Source organism: Ambystoma mexicanum, chromosome 5p, assembly GCF_040938575.1.
Source record: "Ambystoma mexicanum isolate Mex_15411 chromosome 5p, UKY_AmexF1_1, whole genome shotgun sequence".
NCBI lineage: Eukaryota > Metazoa > Chordata > Amphibia > Caudata > Ambystomatidae > Ambystoma > Ambystoma mexicanum.
Window position 1 is genome coordinate 277,669,325 of NC_090930.1, and position 23,655 is coordinate 277,692,979.

The window sequence follows — 23,655 nt, forward strand, 5'->3', positions numbered from 1 at the left end:
CCAGTGCGGCCACCGTCACCACCCCAGCAGCCCCCACTCCCATGCATCAGGTCCGATCCCTCAAGCGAACCCCTGAGCAGATACTCACCCTCTACCAGCTTGACTGTGCCACCATCACCACCATAGTTGCCCTGATTAATTACGAGAGATAAGTGAGCATCATACAAATACACACTGCTATCCCTGCTCAACTGAAGGTGGTGCCTGTGCCCCACATCCATGCCACAGGCACCTACCAGCACACAGTGGGGCCCATGCATGGCATATCACAACCGTCCATTTCACGGACGCAGAACCAAGTGCTGGATCACCTCCACAAGCGCACAAGGGACTACAAATCCCTACCATGGACTACCCAGGAGATATACGACACAAAAGTTTCACCCCATGCATTGGCAGGCATGCCAAATTGCATGGGTGCCCCTGACTGCACCCACGTGGATTTGCCAGACCCGCAGGGCATGCAGGTGGCGTATTGCAACCACAAGCAATACCACTCCACCAACGTGCAGATGGAATGCAACGCAAGCAACACCATCACACATGGGTGGGCCCGAGATCCAGGGCCAACTCATGACTAAATGGGCCAGATGAACCCCATGCTACCGTGCCGCATGGGGCGACATGCAGGACGATGTGCCTGTCTGCTTGTTGAGTCGTCTGACTGTGTCACCATAGCACGGATAAGAGCAGTATGATGGATATGCCACTGACTACAGCCAACACACCCAACTACGGAATCACACAGTACACTGCAATTCATGGATCTAACCTCAAGACTGCTGCATGCATTAATGAAGCACATACCATGAGATGTGCGGGCCACTGTTCATAGACCATCTCGAAGACGCTCCCCCCTACAGCATCCCATTGCACAGGACACATATTGGGGCCATGAATGGGGTAAATGTATCCATGGACATGTGCGTATGGGCATCAATGACCTGCTACCATGTAAGACAAGTTCAGTACTCCATCATGACAGTCAAGACACGTACCTTCATTGGCTAGACATCAACGTGTTGGTGGCTGTCCCTTGACACTATGGTACAGGACCCCTGTCACAAACCCACAGAACAGGCCCAAGGAGGCCTACAATACTGCCCATACCTGTGCATGCGTGCAGATGAAGCACCACTTGGCTTGTGCAGTGCACATATTAGTTGCCTAAGCTGGTCTGGTGGGGGACCTAGCTACTGCAATGAGTAGGTGTCCAAGAGCCCCATGTCATGTGTGATGCTGTACGAAATTATGCATCCTTTGGGACGTGGCCCTGTTCTCTGACATGGGACTGCCAACACCAGATGAAGTTGGAGTGAAGGAGGAGAAGGAAGGGGCAAGACAGCATCATTGAGCCGGTGCACAGGAGGGACATGTCGTGTGGCAGCAGAGGGTGCCATGACATGGGACACAGGGCACTGGGTGTGTGGATACTTGTAGACCATGCACTGTCATACATCATAATACGCATGCACAATGATGAATGTCCACACATGTTTAACTTTGAAACTCCAACAGTGTATTGTCGATTCAAAAGCATAAGTGTGACCATTCCCTCCACCACCCCACCCGCTCCCACCAACTCCACAACAAACCCTCACCCCCCACCCCCCTCGCCCCCACCTCCACAACAAATCCTCACCTCCCACCCCCCCAACTCCACAACAAACCCTCACCCCTCACCCCCCTCCCCCCCAACTCCACAACAGTAGTCCCATGTTGTCCATCAAGGCCACATGTGGCAGCAATGCCGACTACTCCATGATCCCGGGGCCATGGGGGAGGCATGTCCCGGCGCCGCTGAGAACGCAGGGTGCGTTGCGGTGGGCTTGCCGGGGTGGAGCGACTGGATGAGGGGGTATCTTCCTGCTGAGGCGGCCTGATTGGGATGCGCAGCCTCCAGGCCATCTGCAATGCGCCCAAGGACGTCGCATAACCGGTTCGTGCTCTCCTTGACCACCTGACGAATTGCCCTGAGTTCGTCTAGCCACTCCAACCTGCCCTGGCGGTTGTCTTCCATCACCTCAGTGATATGGGCAGTGAGCTGTGGCACAAAAAGTGCATCCAGTGGTGGTCTTTCATCCCTGCAGGGGATTGGGCCTACATGCCCTGACAGGGCCTCGACTGGGGAACTGGGCCCGGGATCGGTGTCTCCCTGTGCATCGCCACATGCACTTCGGCCAGGTGTGTCAGGCTCCCTTGAGTCACTGCACGAGACCTGGGGGACATTGCTGGGCTCTGGGGTGTGGACGGTGGGGTAGAAGTCCTCCTCTGAGGCCCCACAGATGGACAAGGGGCTGTCCACATTTTCCAGGGGGGCCATGCTGCCACCTCCCCAGCAATGCTCGACTCCTCTGACCTTAGGGTGGGCATTGTGGCAGGCGCCGATGCAGGGAGGGATGGGGTGGTGCATCCTCCATGGTCCTTTGGGTAGCCGAGGTGGGTGTTTTTGTCCGGGCTGGTATGGTGCGGACCCTGCCTTTGCCCGTGGAGGTGGTGGGACGGCTCGTCTCGGCCTCCTCGCTCTCATGCTCAGTGCCTGTGGGGGTAGAAGAGAGGGACGGCATGTGTGATTGTTGGAGACGCTAATTACATTAATGGCTGGATTCACATTTCAGTCATTTGGGGTTTGTGGCCTTTTGGGCATTGCAACATGTGTCTGATATGTATGCAGGGGTCTGAGTCACTCATCCTGGCCTGGTGCTGTGCAGTCTGACTGGCACACTGCCAACCCATCTGCACAGTGTGCATCATGGGATGTGCCAGTTTGTGCACTATGTGTGATGTGCGTTATGTACTTGCACTTGGCACTTGCTTGGGTGGCAGTTGGCTCAGCATGATTTGGATGGGGGTAGGGCACCATGACAAGGTGCTTTGGACAGCCCTTGGGTGTGTATTTATCATGTAATTGCCATTGGCGGTGTTGACTTTGGACACTCCCCTCCATCAGCAGACGACGGTGCCCCAAACTCCATTTCGCCGACGCCCTCTATGGATGCGGTCCCAATCAGCGCAGCGCATGTCTCCTCCCATGGCTCCAGTCTCATTGGGGAACTTGGGCCCCCTCTGGTCTGCTGTGCCTGACTCTGGTTGGCAGAGAGGGAGCTCTGCTTCCTCATCCGCAAGTCATCCCACCGCTTGCAGCAGTCACAGGAGTGTGGGGGTGGTGCCTACTGTGCTCACCCTTTGGGCGAGCTGTGCCCAGATGTTATTTTTGCGGCGCACCGCCTCCCGGCGCATGTCGCCGCTGAACACAACGTCAGTGTGCTCCTCCAGGGTGTCGACCATGGCCTGCAGCTCTTCGGGGCTAAATCGCTGCTTGCGGAGTCGGTCTGCTGACTTCTTTGGGGCTTTTGGCATTGCTACCGGGTGTGTAGGCCTTTTCCAAACTTCAGATTGCTCCCAAGGGTGCTGCCTGATGAGGATGGCAATGGATTGTATTTTTAAAGATGGCCGCCGCGCTCCTTCCCTGTGCGATGACGATATTTCCGGTTCTAGTCAACAATAATGAGGAGGACATAACCCCATTTACCCATACCTTCGCACTAATATCGGAATTCAATGCTCTTATAGTCTTAATGAATGTGTCACCAAATCCCATCCTCTTAAGAGTGCGATAAAGAAAAGACCAGTTGACCCTGTCAAAGGCCTTTTCCGCATCCATAAAAAGCAACAGGGTATCCCAAGTTTTTGTCTTCGGTAGACCCATAATGTCGATCAACGTCCTAATATGATCGTAACCATATCTACCTCTCATAAATCCAACCTGTGAACTACCAATCAGCTTACCAATGCACACATCCAGTCTATTAGTCAATATTCTAGTAAAAATGTTGAGGTCCACATTCAGAAGTGAAACCGGCCTATAATTCTCACATTTCCTACCATCTTTCCCCGGTTTCGGAAGAACGACTACACAAGCCTCTTTCATGGTGGGACAAATTATGCCGTTCCTCATAAAGCCATTATACAGGGTGCACAGGAACGGTACCAGCACACCACTCAGCATCTGGTAAAAATCTACCAGAAGACCGTCTATCCCCGGTGACTTACCCTTATTGAGCTAACCAATTGCCACCAATAATTCCTCCTCCGTAATAGGGCTATCCACCATCACAGACTGATCCTCACTCAAATTTGGCATGACAATCTTATCAAAAAAGGAGTCCATATCAACCTGAGTCGGGAATTGATCCTCCCGATATAAAGTATCATAAAACGTCCTAAAACCCTCGCATATCTCAGCCTTTTTAATAATATGTTCACCATTATCATCTACCAATTTCTGAACAAAGGAGGTATCCATTAGACCCTGCAACCTATTTGCCAACAGTTTTTAATTGTTGTCACCTTGCTCCCAGAACTTTTGCTTCATAAAGAACACGCCCTTTTCATATTGGACATCCATTTTTCCATACCACTTTCCTATCCTCAACACTCTTAGAAACTGCAAAATGTTTCTGTGCCTCCTCTAATTCTCTTTCCAATTTATGAAGCTCAGTCAAACCCTTCTTCCTAACCCGGGATGTAATATTCATCAGTTCCCCCAGCACAATCGCCTTATAACTTTCCCAAACCATGACATCAGAAGCTGAGCCAACATTAATATCAAAGTAATTCTTTGTGAAACCCTCTAGAGAGTCAGCTACCCCCTGTTCTTGTAAAATATAAGTTTTAATTTGCCACTTAGAAAACCCCGACCTCTCCTGTCCTATACTCAACTGCATCGTCATAAGAGAGTGTTCCGAAATACTTCTTTCCTTAATAGTCACATCCTGTAACTTGCCAGCTAACCTATCAGAAACAAGAAAATAATCAATCCTCGAATGAGAGTCATGCACCAGCGAGTAAAAGGAGAATTCCATCTCCTCCGGGTGAAGAAACCTCCAAGCATCAATTAAATCCAGGCGATCCATAAACTCTTTAAAGGTCCTACTTGCGCTCTCAGCAGTATACCTACATTGTGCCGAATGGTCCATTTTCCTGTCAATCACACAATTGAAATCACCCCCTAAAATCATACATTCCCCGCCCATCTCCCTCAAAAGTAAGGACAGCTTTTTGAACATGGTTGGTGTTTTTATTACATGTTACAATAATGTAAGATACCCCCTGAGTTTTTGGATAGTGCTGATGGGGACCGCGTCCGTCCGTGGACATGTGCACAGTCAACGGACACCCAAATCATTAGGAGGGGCAGGGCGTTTAGTATTTTCTATGTTCTATGTTATATTTATGTAAGCTAAGGGAGTCTTAGTAAACATAACATTTACATTATCTATATCTATATTCAGTGAAAAAAACTTTGTTAAAGGGATGTTATGGTTAAGTTGCGATACTAAAAAACTATGAAATTCAGTGAAAAAAACTTTGTTAAAGGAACGTTTTAAGTTGCGCTATGAAAAACCTATGAAATTCAGTAAAAAATACTTTGTTAAAGGGACGTTATGGTTCCAAGTAAAACCGAAAAACCCCTGTTATTCGCCAGTTATGGTAAGCTCAGCAACCATAGCTCGTGCCACCACCGTGCACTGCTAAGACTAACACTCAGGACATCAAAGATGACATCACAAATGTCATCACTGATGACATCACATGTCTGGCTCCCTTCTTGGTCTTTCTGGGAGCGGAGTTCCAGACGCAGTCAGGACTGGTAAAGCCATCCGTCGAAAGGGTTCTGAAACTGCAGCAAAAAGCATCGGATTGGAAAGTCAACACCAGAGTGTCAGTGTGAAGGTACATGTCCCTACTGGGGACCATGTCATCCTGCATACCCTTAATCAACAATTGTCGTCTCTTCATGAGAATGATTCAGGAATTCTTGGTGGATCGATGGGCACAGAGTCAAGGGCGTTGGTCGGACAAATTGACCATCAACAGCAAACACGTGCAGGCGCTTCAATGGTGGAGAGTTTCCATAAATCTGACAAAGAGAATGCCCTTTCTGGAACTGGTGTTCCAGATGACAGTGGTGACGGATGCTTCTCTAACTGGATTGGGGAGCTCATCTGGATTCCCTACAGGTTCAGGGTCGTTGGTCATCTGAGGAGTCCGGCCTTCATATCAAGGTGCTGGAATTAAGGGCGGTGCGTTGGGCCCTGAAATCCTTTCTTCCACAGATAAAGGGATCAGTTGTACAGATTATGACAGACAACACAACAACAACAATGTTTTATCTAAGGAAACAGGGAGGAACTCGCTCCAGAACTCTGTCAACCGAAGCCCAGGAGATCTGGCATTGGGCCCTTCAGCAGAAGATATATCTATTGGCGTGCCACTTGCCAGGAGTCAAAAACGCGCAAGCAGACTCTCTCAGCAGGGAGATGAATCGACTACAGGAATGGGAACTGAACGACCAACAACTACACCGTGTCTTCGAGAAATGGGGTCGTCCGGCCCTCGATCTCTTTGCGACGAGAGACAACAAGAAATGCGAGCAGGTGGCCACAGCAAGACTCACTAGGGGAAGCGTTCTCTTTCCCGTGGACGGACAAGATTCTGTATGCCTTTCCCCCGTTTCCGCTCATACGTCTGACGCTGCAATGGATCCACAGATATCCATGTCGGGTGATCCTGGTGGCCCCGTACTGGGCCAGACAAGTGTGGTTCTCCGATCTACTCCATCTTTCAGCGGCAGAACCAATGAGGTTCCAGAAAATCCTGAACCTTCTGTCTCAGGAGAAAGGGGTTGTTTGCCATCACGACCCCGACAGCCTCAGTCTGACAGCCTGGCTCCTGATTTCTACGAGTTTGGCGCGTTAGAGATTCCAGCGGACTGTCGTCGCATTTTGCAAGCGGCGAGGACTTCGTCCACGAACGCTTCATATTCATACAAATGGAAGAGATTCTGCACATGGTGCGCAGGTCAACCAGGTTTGGTCCCGCTTAATATCACACCGGAACAGCTTCTACCATACTTGCTACTCCTAGCTCAAAAAGGCTTGTCTGTTTCATCCATAAAAGTGCATCTGGCTGCCATTTCGAGATTTACTCGGAAGAGACATTCAACTCTGTTATTTAGTGACCGGCTGATTAAACATTTCCTTAAAGGAGTGTTCCGAACCTTTCCTCCCGCGAAAAAGTTTCCTCCAAGCTGGAGTCTTAACCTGGTTCTGGCAGCGCTGATGAAGGCCCCTTTTGAGCCGATGTCATCGTCATCATTGAAATTTTTGTCATGGAAATTGTCTTTTCTGGTGGCTATTACTTCGGCTCGACGACTGTCAGAAATACAAGCTTTAGTGATCGATCCACCGTACTTGAGATTTTTCAATAATAAAGTCGTGTTGGCTACTAATCCTCATTTCATTCCTAAAGTACCTACCATGTTCCATAAGCACTCTTCTATAGTGCTGCCGACGTTTTTTCCAACACCTTCGTCGGTTGCGGAGAAGACTCTCCATACACCGGACGTGAAAAGAGCTTTAAAATTTTACCTCCATCGCACTCAAAGCTTCAGAGACACGAGACAGCTATTTGTGGCTTATGGCCCTTCGGCTAAAGGTAAACCGATCTCAAAACAAGGACTAGCCTGTTGGGTGTTGTCTACTATTTCGTTTTGTCACTCAAAAGCTGGAAAACCGCTGGAGAAGCGTCCAAGGGCCCATTCAACGAGATCCACTTCTTCGTCGACGGAATTGTGGTCCGGAATTCCGCTTGGAGATATCTGTCAGGCGGCTTCCTGGTCGGTACCACACACATTTACCCGGCATTATTGCCTCGAACAGCAACATGCTGATGATACACAGATGGGTCGTGCAGTCCTACGGCATCTGTTTCAAAAAGGTAAGCCCCAATTAAGGGGTCACATCCTTCGGCTAATGTACTTTGAAGTGTGATGTTTTCACTGTTAACATAATATAATGTGATGTTTTGCCATGATAAATATGCATTATGGTTATTGTGATATTGGTTTGCATGCACCCCTCCAATGTTGGGGGATACTGCTATACAATCTATTCTAAGCATGTGAATCCATGAAAGATCCAATGCTGGAGAAGGGAATAGTTTCTTACCTGTAACTCCATTTCTCCAGCATTGGTATCTTTCATGGATTCACATGCGCCCACCGGCCTCCCCTGGCATGCAAACCAGATGTCCTCCATACTACTTTGGGGGTCGAAATCTGAGGGAGCTGCGGGGGCGGGGCTACTTATACCTCTAGGTCCTAGTGGCGCAGGCGTACGCGGCCCAAAACGACGTAGATAGGACACAAAAGTGTCAAAACTTTTCCATAATTTACCGAGGATTCCCAGCCTGACAACGGGGAATATTCTAAGCATGTGAATCCATGAAAGATACCAATGCTGGAGAAATGGATTTACAGGTAAGAAACGATTCCCTTATGGCTCACGTGTGATAAGACCATGTTTGGAATTCTTTCACTATGCATTTATGAGGATTTTAGCTAATATTAATGTGAGTTTTATGGTATCCTTTACCAATGGGACACTCTTGACTTATTCTTCATGGAGTCTTTTGGATTATAACTGTCCTGCACCTGGCTTACAACTCTTAATTAATCAGAGAATATATTGCTTATGCCTAGGGAATTGTTATCTCGAGCTTTCTCTCTTCCATTCCTATCCTCCCTTATTCATGGTAACCTTGGCTTGGTTTGCTAGCTACTATCTGAGTTTCGCATGGATCTGTATTTGGTTATTTCAGCATTTTGAGTTCTCATGAAGCCTTGAGGCCTTTCATTTACTTAGACGTGTGTTGTGGCTTCCATTTTGGAAAAGATGGCTGCCCATTACTGTTGCATTTCTATGCTATGTTTGTGTGTTGTTCATGTTGCATTCAGCTTATACATTGCTTACGTTAGCATTCTTGAGTTCTTATAGATGCTATGTTAACATGTTTCATGTATAAATGCATGAGTTACCTAGTGTTCGTGTTCTTCATGTTGAGTGCATATTTGCTTCGTGTCTAATGCATGCGCAAGTACCGTCACAATGTTGGTTTGGTTTACTTGTTCCATCTTCATCTTTCGATTATGTCCATCTTTTGTTGTACCTGCCTGGGATAAGGATGGTACAGTTGTCTTAGTGAGTAAAGTTTCTCACCTGGTCAATATTGAACAGGGGAGGGGTAGAAGCTATGGATGACGTATTTATCTGCCTCACAATAATATTTATCTAACAGTGGATACCTTTAGCACATAGTGCATGTAACACAAATACAAGGCAAACGATTTCAATGTATTATAGCTTCATGTTAGCACACAAAAGGTTATCTTCTAAACAGAGATGGGGACGTGGAATACACACCAGCTTAACATCAAAGTTTCTACAATAACATATCACATGTGTTTTTTAAAGTACTAAAATACTCCTGGTAAAAAAAAATGCAAATGCCCAGTACTACTGTTACATTACGCTTTACTTGTATTTAACTTGTATTGATGTTTTATATCCGCAACGTGCCGTGCATATCTCTTCAGATGTAAGAATAGATTTCCTAGCTACATTTCAAGTTCGCTTTAAAATAATTGTTTTTACATTTTTATTAAAAACCTATAAGTGTGAGTAGTGTTGATCACAATCATACCATACAAACAGAAGGTCTATGAGCACCTCTACTTTAAAAAATGTAAACATATACACATTGAATTTGTCCCATTACACATGATAACATAAAAAGAAAGCAGCCCTGCTTGTCTTCACATAAGTTCAAAGTTCATTTTAATTGATAATGCTGTTGAGCCATTGCCATTCCATGTTTTCTGGAAACCCATACAAAATATATTTGAATGCAGTCAATCTCAAATGAACGTATTTACCTGAAAGCCTGGTGAGGTTGGTGCTTGGAAGGATCTGAGTTAGAGATGCCTCTGCATGTGCAATAAAAAACCATTTAGCTTAAACATTGCCTCTATAATTTGTGTGCATAAAGGGTCAGCCTCTGTGGGAGGCCTGAAAGGAAACAGCATTGCTGATTAGCTCTGTGTAGTAATAAGTGTTGGACAGACCATTTTGAATTAAGACATGGTTGTATGTTTTGATCACATACACATATGAACACAGGATCCCAATGGTTGGTTTGTGAGCAACCACCGTTATTGTCCTGATAAAGGCGTGCATAGCTGGAGTACCAGAACTGCTCGCCTACCACCGAAACACAACATTCTGAACATGTATAACATTTGTAAGAAATACCCACATTGTTAAATGGGTGCAGGTGTTATGGAGAATTCTTACCTATCATTTTCTTTCCCTGAGCTAGGAGGGGAATGTTTTGTTTTAAATGATGAATGTATGTCCAACTTTTGTACATATTTTCATAAGTATTGTCTGTTTCCCTGTGTCTTGAGTGTTTTCTGATTATGGCCCTCATTACGAGTTCGGCGGTAACCATGCCGCTAATCGCGTCGGGTCCGGGTCCTCGGAATGAGGACTTACCGGGTCATTCCGAGTTCGGAAGGCCCGGTAATTCCTCCCTCCAAGGACCTCCAAGGACCCGGACACGAGACAACGAGATGGCCCGTTGTTTGCTCCCTTTTTCCCTCGTGGGACCCGATAAGCATGCCTGGTTTTCCCAGGCGTGCTTACCGTGTCCCGCAAGGGGAACTCGTAATGCGGCGGTACGGGGTGAACGGCACCGGCACCTTTTACGACGCCAGGGTCGTAATGAGGCCCTATGTCATGATATTTTTGATGTAATTAGCATAAATGTTGTTGTTATGCTTTAGAAAGAAAGTTGGTGTCACTGTGTATTCGTTATTTTTTTGTAACTTTTCATGTTTGTCCATCCTCAAATTATATGTTGTCTAGTGTTATTTGAATTTGTGTACATTGGGAGTACTAAATAGAAATGTGTAGTCCATGTGCTTTTAAGATTTTACATATATAAATAAAGTAACTTTTTTGACTAGCCTGGCTGTGTAGTTGGCATGGTCTACTCTGTCTGACACATAGCCCTTAATCATTTTTTGAGAATTTCTGAGGTTGGTAGACTTCCTGGCTGGAGAAGGATCAACCATTCCCTTTCCCTACTGAACATTCCCTGAATCGCTCTAGCTTGAAAACCATGACGTTGAGTCTAGGTGCATATGAAGAAGAAGTGACTAAAAGGAGCCTCTATTCTTTAGCAAACAGAGGGGTCGTTTTAAATTAAATGATAATTGCATCAGGGGACAACCAACACTTGCACTTAAGTGTTGCGAGCCCCCTGAGTACAATTTTAAACACTTCCGAAGCAGAGTGTAAAATCGAAGCGTAAATGAAGGCAAGCATAAGCGGTCCCCTCCGGGCAAAGGGTGGCGGACGCACCTTTGCAGCTCTCTTTTGCACTGTGCAGAGTAAAATGAGTAAAAGCTGTCTGCCATGTACGCATGACAGGCATCGTTTACAATGATTTCCTATGTAATCTACCTGCTTTTTGCTGGTGTAAAAAGCAGGCATATTATTTAGGAAAACATTGGTTTTATGCAAGTATGAAAGTGTCATTCTGGCGTAAAACCAAATCATTTTTGAAGGTGGAGGATAAAAGGGTGGCAGAAACATACCTCTCGTTTCGCTCCCACCTTCCACCTTCAAAAACAAGGAAAATGCCTTGAAGTGCGAATGGGAACGGTAAGATGGGTGTTTAACACCTTAATGCCTGTCTTTTTCACCTCCATTTACACTCCAAAACGAGCTCCGAGTTGTAAAAGCAAGGTATATTCCATTGGAATATTTGGTTTTGCGCCTGCATGAAAATCTCTTGCAGGTGTAAAACGGAAATGCTCTCCTGAGATGGATGTGGAAAGCAAAACGTAGATGCCATCTCCGCTTTGCTGCCCTCTTATTCATCAGGACAGCTATAAAAGAGTAAAAGGGAAGCGTACACTGCTTTTATGCTTCATTTCATTAGAAAATGACCATCTGAAGGTATCATTTCCCGTGCCTTGAGGGTCCTGGTAGTCTTGTTTAGAATCCCATCATTGTACCTCCAGCTGCAGTTATAGTGAAAAGTCAAATAGTTGTATCAAATGTTGCACTTTCGAAGACAATCGATCAGGTTCAAACTGATTAACTTGTTTCCTGAAAATGTCTTCCAATTCTCTTGGTATAGTAAGAATGTCATCAATATGTCAGGACAGGGAGCTCGAAGGAACCAGTTCATCCAGCAGAAAGAGTAACCATTGCTGAGAACACAAAAGAATACAAAAATGTTTTAAAAAATCAAGAAGAAATACATTTCATGATAACAATGAAATAGCAGGCTGCCAACAAGTATCAGATCTCAGAAGAAATGTAATCCAAATCTGCAGAATCATATGTGAACATCTGCAGAAATATTTTTCCAATGTCTGTAGCAAAAAAGCGAAAATCTGCAGAAACGACAGTGAAAATGTAAATGGAAAATAGCCAACAAACTGCATTTGAAATATTTAGGGTCCCTATACCCCCGATGCACTTCTTTTTTTTAGTCTCCTTATTGCCCATTTCCAGTGTTTGTGCCCCATCCCTCATACAAATCTCTATTTAGCACATGCCAGGGTCTCTGTCTCCCTGATAGACACCCTTCTTACCCCGGTGTGTGTTTTAGGCAGCCAGGCTCTCTACCTCCTCAGTCTTATTCTTCCAGCTTCCTTTTGATTAACCATGCACATTCTTTTCACCCCTGATTGGCATATCCACATGAAAATATGTTATCGAAATTGAAATTGAAATTGTTTATTATACGTTTCAGTTCATAGAACTTTTCGTATACGTTATCCTCTTAGAGCTGTAAGGAAGGCATGGTATCAATGGTAAGACAGGCACAAGTGACCACAGTTCTAGGGTGTTTATTGAACTTTCACAAGGGTGTGATAAACGCCTATCTAAACCTAAATCTACAGATGGGAGCAAGCTACGACCATCAAATAATAATAATGCAGTCCTAGTGGAGTCTTGTCAAAATAAAAAGAGCCTATACTAAAAAAAACGATTGCCAATCCTTACTACTAATTTACAAATAGTGTGGGGTGATGTTCACAAAAAAAAAGAAGTGTTCACAAAATAATAAATCAGGATGTTCGGCCCGTTGGACTCCCTTCCCCATGTTTTCAGCAGGAGGCAAAGTGGGTCACTCGAGCAAAGCACACACTTTGGCCTCTGCAGCACAGGGATACAGTTTGGATTTCACTGTTCAGGACCTTCTGTGTCCAAGTCTCTTTACTTCTTGCAAGTCTCTTGACTCAGAGGGCCTGGTGTACAAAAGAGTAATAACATGCAAACGTTCCTTTCATTTTTCTGTGTCCAATTTGGATGTTCACCCTGGATCCCCTTCAGCCGGGCTCAGGTCCCTTTCAAAACATAAGTTCAAGGTTGGATCCCCCTCTTCCGGCCTCAGATCCCTTTCAAACTAAAAAGTTCAACTTTGGACCCCCTCTTCCGGGCTCAGATCCCTTTCACTCACTCAATATGTCTCCCTCAGCCTGACTCGGACCAATTGTGATGTACATTAAACTATCGAAGACCTTTGAATGTGCACAGGGGTTGGTTTAACCCCCTGCATGACCACTTCGATCTTATTATTCCTTTTTCTCACAACCAGCATCAGTTGGATACCTAACAGAGACTTTCGAATGAGTGCCCACGCGGCCCTGGACCACTCTGTGTATGGTATCTCTTCTTGGCATCCCAAAGTTCAATTACAAAGTTTGGCTACTCCTTTTGGTTTCCAATGATTCACGTTGCTCCTTACAAACGCCTCACACACTGTTCACTTTATACAATGTTGCCGCTTGAAACCTTGGTTCAATAGACAAGCTGGTTTGAAATCAGTCTCTCCGACTGACTCGCTGTGCTGTACTTTCTGATGCTGCTTTGTTGTAGGAGCCAAGGACAGCACCACAGCGACAATCGCTCCTCCTTGCCTTGGTTATCGACGCGGGAGAGCCCCGGCTACCTCCGACATACTGTACAGGTTTGATCAGCCTTAATTCCTGGTCTTAGGTTTCTCACTTTCCAAGGCTCACGAAAGTAACCGTCCTTAGAGGTCAAGGGTACGTCCCTCCTTGCAACCCTCTCCAGTCTCAGTGTCTTTCTCCTTGTATTAAACTGCCATCTTGGAACTGCTGTTTCCTTGTGTGTCTCGCCTCGCTCGGTGTACTCTCCTGCTCTGCCATTTATTTGCGTGGGGACGTGTGATGGAAGTCAGGTGTGTGTAATGATCCAGAAATGCCTGAACTTGCCTGACCGTGCTGTTGGGACATGTCAGGTATACGGCTCTGGTATTAGTCCGTTGTCACTCGCTGTGAACTGTCCGTGAGAATGTGTTTGTGTCGGGAAAGGGGGGGTGAGTTCCTAGGTAACCTACCTGGTAGGATGTGGAAAAGGTGTTACAGGGAAGGGGATACCGCATCTGACAGTGCAGTGTCCCAGTTCAACTCCCCGAAGACCCCTCATCTAGCTGATCCTGCCGCATTGGTCCACCCCCAGGAACTGGATCCAAAAGTGATGGCCGTGGTTTTTCACAGAGCACTGTTGCCAGCTCTTCTGTGTTTCTGGCAAACATCTCTTCTCTCAACTCTAAAGTGATGACCTACACACCCAACCTCCCTGTGTCTCTTGTCTTGCCTCTCAGTGTCTGCTGTTAAAATTGATCAAAGCATCTGGGAACAATTAACATGTTTTTATAGGGGAGAGCTGCAGTAATTGAACCAGATTATAAGTTGGTATGTTGTACAATATTTTTACATAGTGCTCCGAGTCAGTTATAGGCTATGCTCAGAGTACTTGTTGCAATTAAAAGCAACTAATCAAAATAAATCAAAATATAGAACGAAAAACATACAGTGCTCAAATAAATGAATTAAACATTTAGAAAATGCATAATCTCGAATTTGAAAATGCAGAATTAACCAAAAATAAGAATTCAGATGTTGGAAGAAGGCAAATGACTGGAGAGGCAGCTAGGAACAGAATTTTTGGCTGGGTGTTAGGGGCCGGTAAGGGGGCCTGTGAGGAACCTGAAGGTGTCTCACCCGCTAGTCCCCGGATATCTGTCAGCCAGGTGGCCAGGACACGGCCATCGCTATTGGATTCAGTTCCTGGGAGGGGACCAGTGGGGGAAGATCACCTGGATTGGGGGTCTTTGGGGAGTGGAAGTGGGACACAGACGGGTGAGATGCGGGACCCCCTTCCTTATAACACCTTTTCCCCATCCTACCCTGTAGGATATTTAGAAGCTCCTTCCGACACAAACACTTTCTTACACCGTGAAAGACAGCAGACTTACACCAGAGTCATTTACCTGACATATCCCAACACAAGGGTCAGGCAGAGTCAGGCAATTGACAATAAATACACCCACCTAACAGCCCTTTCACTTCCCCACAGGGATAAAAGGCGGAGCACGAGGGCACACTTTGAACCAGGACAAACATACATGGAAACAGCTATTCCAGGATGGCAGTTCAAACTGAGAAGAAAGGCGGCGAGACCGGAAAGGATAACAAAGAGGGCAGTGCTCTTGCCCCAAAACGTGAAGCCTCTGTGAAAGGAATCATAAGACCGGGAGCTACAGCTGACGTGTAGTGTAGCAGATGTCAACGGTGCATGGGACCCTCCCACACTGATAACCCGAGGCGGCGAGAGGCACTTTCTACCGTGGTGCCATCCTTGACTCCATAAACAAGAAAAGACAAGGAGTTCAGCACAGCCTGTGAGGGAGAACCGAAAGTAAACCGAACAGTGTTGAGCGAAGGTTGCAAACGGCAACATGTTATGAACAAAGAACGTGTGTCCTGATGAACTTTTAAAGACCAGCTGCAGAGTGGGCTGGCACCACGTGGGCGTCCATTTGAAAGACTCTGGCTGGTCCCCTTTCCTGTGAGCATTATAGAACCAAGAGGCCATAGGAAAGGTTGGTATAGAAAGTTAAAGTGGTCATACAAAGGTCAAGCCAAAATCCTGTGTACAATCGAAAGTCCTTAACCCATTACCAAAATTAGGACATTGTGAAACAGGCATTTGCGCCCGGCTGAGGGAAACACTGTGTGAACGGTGAATGTGTGAACCCTGACTGGGGGCTAAGGTGAAGCCTGACTGGGGGCTAAGAGAAAGCCTGACTGGGGCTTAAAAGAAAGCCTGACAGGGAGCTGGAAAAAGCTAAGGGAAGTAAATCCCACAAGGTGTTACAACCAAGTGAACTGTGTTAAGCTGGCAAATGTGAACCCGGCTGAGGGATGCCCACGAATGAGAACAAAATGTAACACCCAATAAACATTGAGTCGACAAGTGTGAACCCGGCTGAGGGATGTCCACAATGAACGATTGTTTAAAGGGACATTGAGACTCTTGAATGTTATAAGTTGCTGATATCGTGAACGAAAGGCTGTAGTGAAACCGACTGAGGGAGGCCAACGTTGTAAAAGGATCGGAGCCCGGTTGAGGGGGAGCCAAAGGTGAAGGGAAATCACCCAACGGGAAGAGTACTAAAAGGAACCTTTGTTGTTTATATCACATCAGGCCCTCTGAGGCAAGAGACCTGGTGTAAAAGAGACTTGGCCACAGAAGGGCTTGATAGTTTGGAAACAAACTGTACGCTCGTGCTGGAGAAGCCCATGAGTGTGCTGTGCTCGAGAGTCCTGGCTTGTCCCATGCTAAAAACGTGGGCAAGGGAGACCCCAGTTATACCTTCCTGACTTATCATTTTGTGAACACTTCTTTCTTTTCTGGTGAACATTATCCCACACTATTTTGTAACTTAGCGGTAAGGATTGGCAATAGTTTTTTTTAGTATAGGCCATTTTATTTTGACAAGACTCCACTAGGACTGCCTTATTATTATTTGATGGTCTTAGCTTGCTCTCATCTTAGATTTAGGTTTAGATTAGGCATATTTCTCACCCATTATACAGTTTAATAAACACCCTTGAACTGTGATCACTTGTGTCTGTCTTTACTGTTGCCACAATGAGTTCCTTACATATGGTGTCAGCAGCGGGATGTGACTCAATTGAAACAAATTGGGGACCCTACCAAAATGGAGACTAGACTTCCAGGAAAACCAGCCCTAAGGAAATGTATCAGCCTCACAGGAACTCCACCTTTAGAGTGGGGGTTACCTTACAGCCTTTAAGGCTCAAGGCGATTCCCCCTGAATGGAAAGCAGTAGAGGGCAATAGTTCTTACCTCCAATGTCCCCAAAACTATCTGATACCACGGAGAGATAACATTGTGGTCTCTCTGGACCTACATATGGGTAGTTCTGCCACCTCAGCCATCTATGTGATACCCCACAGGAAGATGGGTCTAGAGATAGTTCCCCTTTTATCTTGAGGAGATGAGCTAAAATCCGCTTTGCTAAATTATTCTTCTACTCCGAGAGATGTACATCAAGGTCAAGTACTGGGGACCCTTATATATGAGAACCTGTTGAACCCTCCGTCTAATAGAACCACTAAAAACCCAAGTGGTTTTGATGAGCCTCAGATAGATCATCTCTTCCTCGCCCCATAAGACCCAAATTCCGTAATGCAGGAATTGAAAGCCCTAATAACCCACCAACTCCCTTGGCATAGGAAATCTAAAACCCTGTCGCTAGATAAATTACTCACAACTTAATTCCAGGAGAAAAGGAAATGTACAAAGGATACATCAGGTCCCAACCTCCTAAGGGCAAAGGAGGATGAAAATTTGGGAAATTTAGAAAACGAAATACCCAGAATGAAACATCATCTAACAAGACATCAGGAGGGGGTCTAGAGCACCCTTTTTCAGAAGATAAAATCCCAGAAACTCATCCTTACTATTCAGAGGGTGAAATGGGGGATGAAAAAATGAAAGAGAAGATGAGAAACCCAAATGGCAAGATACAGGAAGAACCTTATATTGACCAGGAGGAGCAAAACCTGTAGAACAGTAATGTCAGCAACATTTCTTTTGGCCCCTTAATAAGGATAGCCCCCTTAATAGGATAGGATAGGAGAGGGTCAACATCCAATATATCTCTAAATGACTCAGAAGCCTCTCAATTAGAACAATGCTTATTTTGTGGCGAGTGGGGCACGTTATGGGGATCTGTCATGAAAATATCGAGGAAGTGCTGCTGGCTGCTCAAGACAGGGAAAGGACAATGGAGCTAAAGAGGTGAGAGAACTCTTGAAACCATCTCCTACTCAAGCCCTAATCAACCAGGAAAGGGTTTAAAGTTCCAGCAGTGACAGTCCCAGTTATATTCCACCATGGAATTCCCAAGCGAAATACCACAGTCCAACCAGCATTGGGGAAGGGTATGTGAGAAACCTGAGGGTATTCTCCCAAGCAGACCTCGAGAATCCCTTATTCAGGGGGCCAGGGAAGGGCTGGCACTCTCATTTCCCCACCCTGGGGGTGGACGAGCAAGGGAGGATCACCTGGGTAGATGAGCCCGGGGATATGCTTGGGGGAATGCCACAGGTGAGACACAGTATTCCATCAGGGAAGAGGACGAAGTCCTTGAGGCTCTTATAGGCTGTTCCAACTCAACCTCCATCCGACCCAAAGAATCTCCCTTACCAAATCCAACGACCCCTCTGTCTATGGTAAATCCAATAGGAACTCAAAACCCTCTACACTAGGACACTACAGGCCTCATTACGAGCATGGAGGTAGCCATGCCCTTAATAAAAGGCATGGCTGCCTCCCTACTGGGTCCCAGTACCGGGTTCCTTCAATGAGGAATAACTGGGTCATTCGGACTTTGGAGGACCCGGTAATTCCTCCTTGAAGGAACCCATCCCCATTCCCATTTGAGCCCCTATAGGGTTCAATGGGAATGGGGAGGGAGCTAATAATGGGCCCGTTAATAATGGCCCGTTATTAGCTCCCTGGTCCCTTTGCGGGACCCGCAAAGGACGTCTGGTCTGACCAAGCGTCCTTACCGGGTCTTGCAAGGGGACCTCGTAATAGGGCATCCCGTAATGAAGGGTGCCGGTCCCATAACAGCACCCTTCATTACGGGAGTGCTTATGTTGTAATGAGGCCCTACATCTCCCAGAATCCCTGTTCTCGCGTTGCGTATCCAAATACTCCGAATCCTTCGCCTCCACGTCCCTCTGATTATTATTTCCCGAACTCCCAATCTGTTGTGACAAAACACTACCCTTCCCACGATCCCCCCTATTCAATTCACAAACCCTACAAAACTCACTTTTCTGAGTTAACCAACCACCCCCTTGCCTATGACACCTTTTCCCCATCCTAACCCGTAGGATACTTAGAAGCTCTACCACTCCTTTTCCGACGCGAACACTTTCCTACACCGTGAAAGACAACAGACTAACACCAGAGCCGTTTACCTGACATGTCCCAACACAAGAGTCAGGCAATTGACCATAACTACACACACCTGACGGTCCTTTCCTTTCCCACAGGAATAAAAAGCCGAAGACGAGAACACACTTTGAGTGAGGCCGAACGCATGAGGAAGCAGCTAATCCGTACCGGGAGTTGAAACGGAGGACAAAGGCAGAGAGATCTGGAGGGAAGACGAGGAGCGAATTGCCCTTGCCCTTTTGAACTCAGACCCGCAAAGTCTCCAAAAGGGAAATCCTAAGACCGGGAAGTTCAGCTGGTGTGTGGTGTAACAGGTGTTTACGGCACACAGGGCCCTCCCATGCTGATAGCAAAGCGAGAAGAAGCGATTGCCGCTGTGGTGTCGGCCTTGACCCTCGAGACAAGAAACTCCAACAGTTCAGCACAGCTGGTGAGTCGGGGAAGACAGATAGTAAAACTGAACTGTGCTGGGCCCAAGATTGCAGGTGGTAACCTGGCTGAACAAAGAACTTGTATAGTTGAAATTTAAAGGGACCTAAGTAAAAGGTTCAGAAGCAGAGTGGTCGGCGTCACAGGGGCGCTCATTCGAAGGACTCTGGCTGAAGCCTTTTTGGAGTATATTGTTTATTGAAATTACAAGCCGTAAGAGAGGCCAGTGAGAAGTGTGAAAGTGCTCCTACGAGGGTCGAGCAAAACCCCTTGTACACTCAAAAGTCTTTGACACATTGGAGAACACTGATTGAACTGTGAATGTGTGAAGCCTGACTGGGGGCTAAGAGAAAACCTGACTGGGGGCTGGAAATCCAAGGGAAGTGAATTTCGCATAGTGTTAAAACACCTATGAACTGTGTGGCGACAAGTGTGAACCCGGCTGAGGGATGCCCACAATGAATAGTTGTTAACTGGCAAGCGTGAACCCGACGGAGGGATGGCAGGAGAAGGCTAGAGGAAGGGAACCCCGCTTTCTGATTAGATCATGAACTTTGATATGGGCAAATGTGAACCCGACTGAGGGATGCCTGCGAAGACATTGAGACTTTTTTGAATGTTACGTTTTGAGTAAAAGGCCATAGTGAACCCGACTGAGGGAGGCTAACTTTGCAAGAAGGATCAGAGCCCGGCAGAGGGGGATCCAAGGCGTGAAGTGCAATCGTCCAACGTTAAAGATTACCAAAGGAACTTTTGTTAGTTTATTGTTTATGGTCTAGCAGGCCTTCTAAGGCAAGAGACTTTGCAGGAAAGAGACTTGCCCCCGAAATGTCCTGGAATCGCTAAAAGGGAACTGTAACCTCATGCAGGCGAGGCCCAGGCGTGTGCTGCGCTGAAAGGGCCGGCCTTGTCCCGTGCTAAAAATGTGGGGAACGGAGACCCCATCCCTACCATCCTGACTTTTCATTTGGTGAACACTTCTTTCTTTTCTTGTGAACATTATCCCATACTACTTTGTAATGTAGTTGTAAGGCTTGGTAATAGTTTTTTTAATGTATAGACCTTTTTTTTTGAGAAGACGCCACTAGGACTGCCTTGTTATTATTTGATGGTCGTTGTTTGCTCCCATCTTAGATTTAGGTTTAGATTAGGTATTTTTCTCACCTATTATACAGTTTAATAAACACCCTTGAACTGTGATCACTTGTGTCTGTCTTTAAGATTGCCACCATGAGTTCCTTACACAGGGTATTAATAGTATTTTTCTCGAGTTGAGAAACAGCTTGTAAACCATTTCTCAACTTAAGGAAAATAAGCAAAACAAATGGTTGCCATGGATCAGGGAGAAGGGACTAAATGTAAATGTAAATGTAGTCCCTTCTCCCTTTCATGGCGGACATTAAAAGGATATTTTAAAAAAGTAAACAAAAAAATGACCGCCATGGAACGGGGGATAAGGGACTACACATACTCCCTTCTCTCTGTCCATGGTGGTTAATCATACGGTGGAGATGAGCCGAGAACAGTACTGTTACCGGCGCTATTGAAGGACAGAGCAGCGCAGGTAAATGGGGTTGGGGTAGGGAGAGGAGTGGATATGTTGAAAAGATGTGTGGGGGAAGGGGCAGGGTAGGCGTGGAGCGCACTTACCTTTGTTCCCCGTGGTAAGGGAAGATGGCCGCCTCCTGCTCTGAGGAGGCTCGAAGCAGGGTTTTTCCCTGTGTGATAAGGTCCCCGTTCCGAGCCTGCTCATTGGCAGGGAGGCCACCACATCCCGCTCACCGGGTACTAATCCTATTTCCAAGAATAATGCAAGAAGTGATCCAGGTAACTATAGGCTTCTCTCAAGGATGGATGTACAAAACAAACTATTTTCCAATATTATACTGAGGCAGTTGAAACATTGGCCAGACAGAGTAAACCAGTTAAGTACTTTTCAGACGGGTTTCTGCACCGATTCAGGAACAACCCATAATATTCTGACACTAAGGGCCTCATTACACGGTAGGCGGTAAGGGTTTACCGGTACCAGTATTTTACCGGTACCGGTAAACCCTTACCGCCTTACTACGAGGTCCCTTTGCGGGTTGGAGAATTTAACGCCTGCTTTTTGCTGGCGTTAAAAACCAACCCGCAAAGGGACCAGGGAGCTAATTACGGTACCGCAATTTGCGGTGCCGTAATTAGCACCTTCCCCATTTCCATTATGCCCTATGGGGCAAAAATGGGAATGGGGAAGGGCAATGGGGAAGGGGGAATTACCGCCCCACCAACCTTGGAATAGGGCGGTAATTCCCCTTTCCACCAAGGCGGTGCCGGTATTTTACCGGCATGGACCAAGGTGCTAACAGCACCTTGGTCCACCGCCGTCCGTGTAATGAGGCCCTAAGTATGTTATTCAAGGCGGTACTTAATACAAATAATCCTCCGTTATATGTTATGTCCATAGATTTCAAGGCCGCATTTGGTTCTGTAAATAGACATCTTTTGTGGACTAAGTTGGTAAAATGGGGTGTTCCAAAAGATTTATTAAGTCTAATTTTATAAGGACACTAGTGTAAAGGTGAGATTGAGCAGCATGAGTGCCTGCAGAGAGAATATGGGCCTCATTACACGGATGGCGGTAAGGGATTTCCGGCACCGGTAAGGGCACCGGTGCCGGCAATCCCTTACCGCCCTACTACGAGGTCCCTCAGCGGATCCCGTCCTTAACGTGTGGTCAGACCACACGTTAAGGACGGGACCCGCTGAGGGTCTTCAGAGCAAATAACGGTACCGCTAATTGCGGTACCGTTATTTGCTCCTTCCCCATTCCCATTGAGCCCTATGGAGGCTCAAATGGGAATGGGGAAGGGCCATGGTGAATGGGGAATTACCACCCCCGCCAACCTTGGAATGGGGCGGTAATTCCGCCATTCACCATGCCGGACTGCGATGGTTTCAATAGTCCAGCATGGATGAAACCAAAGCTCTTGTCCTTGCGACTTTATGCATCATGTTAAATGTGTATTTTTGGGAGCTCTTTGTGGCGCAAAGTTCAGAAGACTATTAAACATGATACCTACACTTCAGAGTGGCTGATTGCTTTACTTGCTACAATCAAGGCAGCCACAGAGACATTCCGTGTGGGTTTTGGAGATCAGTAAAGAAGAAGAGTCTTGCAGTAAGCACTGCTCAGTTTTGTGACCATCTCACTCCTTTTTCCTTCAACGACACTGAGTGCGATATATGCAAGTATTAATGGAATTCTAACTAACTCTAAGGGCCTGATTTACGATTGTGTCCGTGTGAAACGCTTCTGTAAAACGGCCCATAAGAGTCTGAATGCTCGTGCTCGAAGACTGCCCTTTCCCTGTTGTAAATGTGTGCTCCTGTTCCCAATGAAAAATGTTCACTATATTTCGAAATGTAACTGACCAATTCTTATCAAGTAGTTAGTACAGCCCCTTCTGATTCCTGGAGATAAATAATTAAAGGCACAGAGAGATAAGGTGACTTGCCCAAGATCACAGGATTTTGGCAAGCAGAGAAGCTGCAATGTTTTCTGCTCTAACCCTCAACATATTTTAAAATCGCTGCTTCCAGATATTGAAGCTGCTTCCAAAGGTCTACATGATAGGTATGTGAACAGCACAGAAGCACCGCATGCCATGACTCAGGAAGGGAACACATATAAAACGTCAAAGTGCCCTTCTCTACGCAGGAAGGGCATACAAACACCCCAAGATGAGCAGGTGTTCATTGTTACACCTGCACAAGCATTCACTTTGATATGCTATGCTATTTCATTTTATATAGCAGAGAATACCTTTCACGGGCCTACTGTACTAGAGTCCATGAAAAAGGATAAAGACATTGTTTAGGCACATAAGCCTGCCACCGTCAGGCAAATACCTCTGCCAAACTACTGTTCACGTCACCAGATTATAACTAAAACATGTTGGAGGCAAATTGTTTAGTCAATGTTTTTTTGGAAACTACTAACAGTTCAGTCTGG

The 23,655-nt window shown here is 46.3% G+C and overlaps 1 protein-coding gene across 1 annotated transcript in view; it reads right to left on the reverse strand.

Moving 5' to 3' along the window:
* Positions 1–9,360: 9,360 nt before the first annotated feature.
* Positions 9,361–23,655, reverse strand: part of LOC138480909 (uncharacterized) — an 829,951-nt gene continuing 815,656 nt past the window's right edge. Inside the window, exon 16 of the mRNA XM_069612710.1 lies at positions 9,361–12,124. Within this exon, the coding sequence (XP_069468811.1) occupies positions 12,071–12,124 (54 nt within the window). The 3' untranslated portion in view covers positions 9,361–12,070. The remainder of the gene's footprint in view (positions 12,125–23,655) is intronic.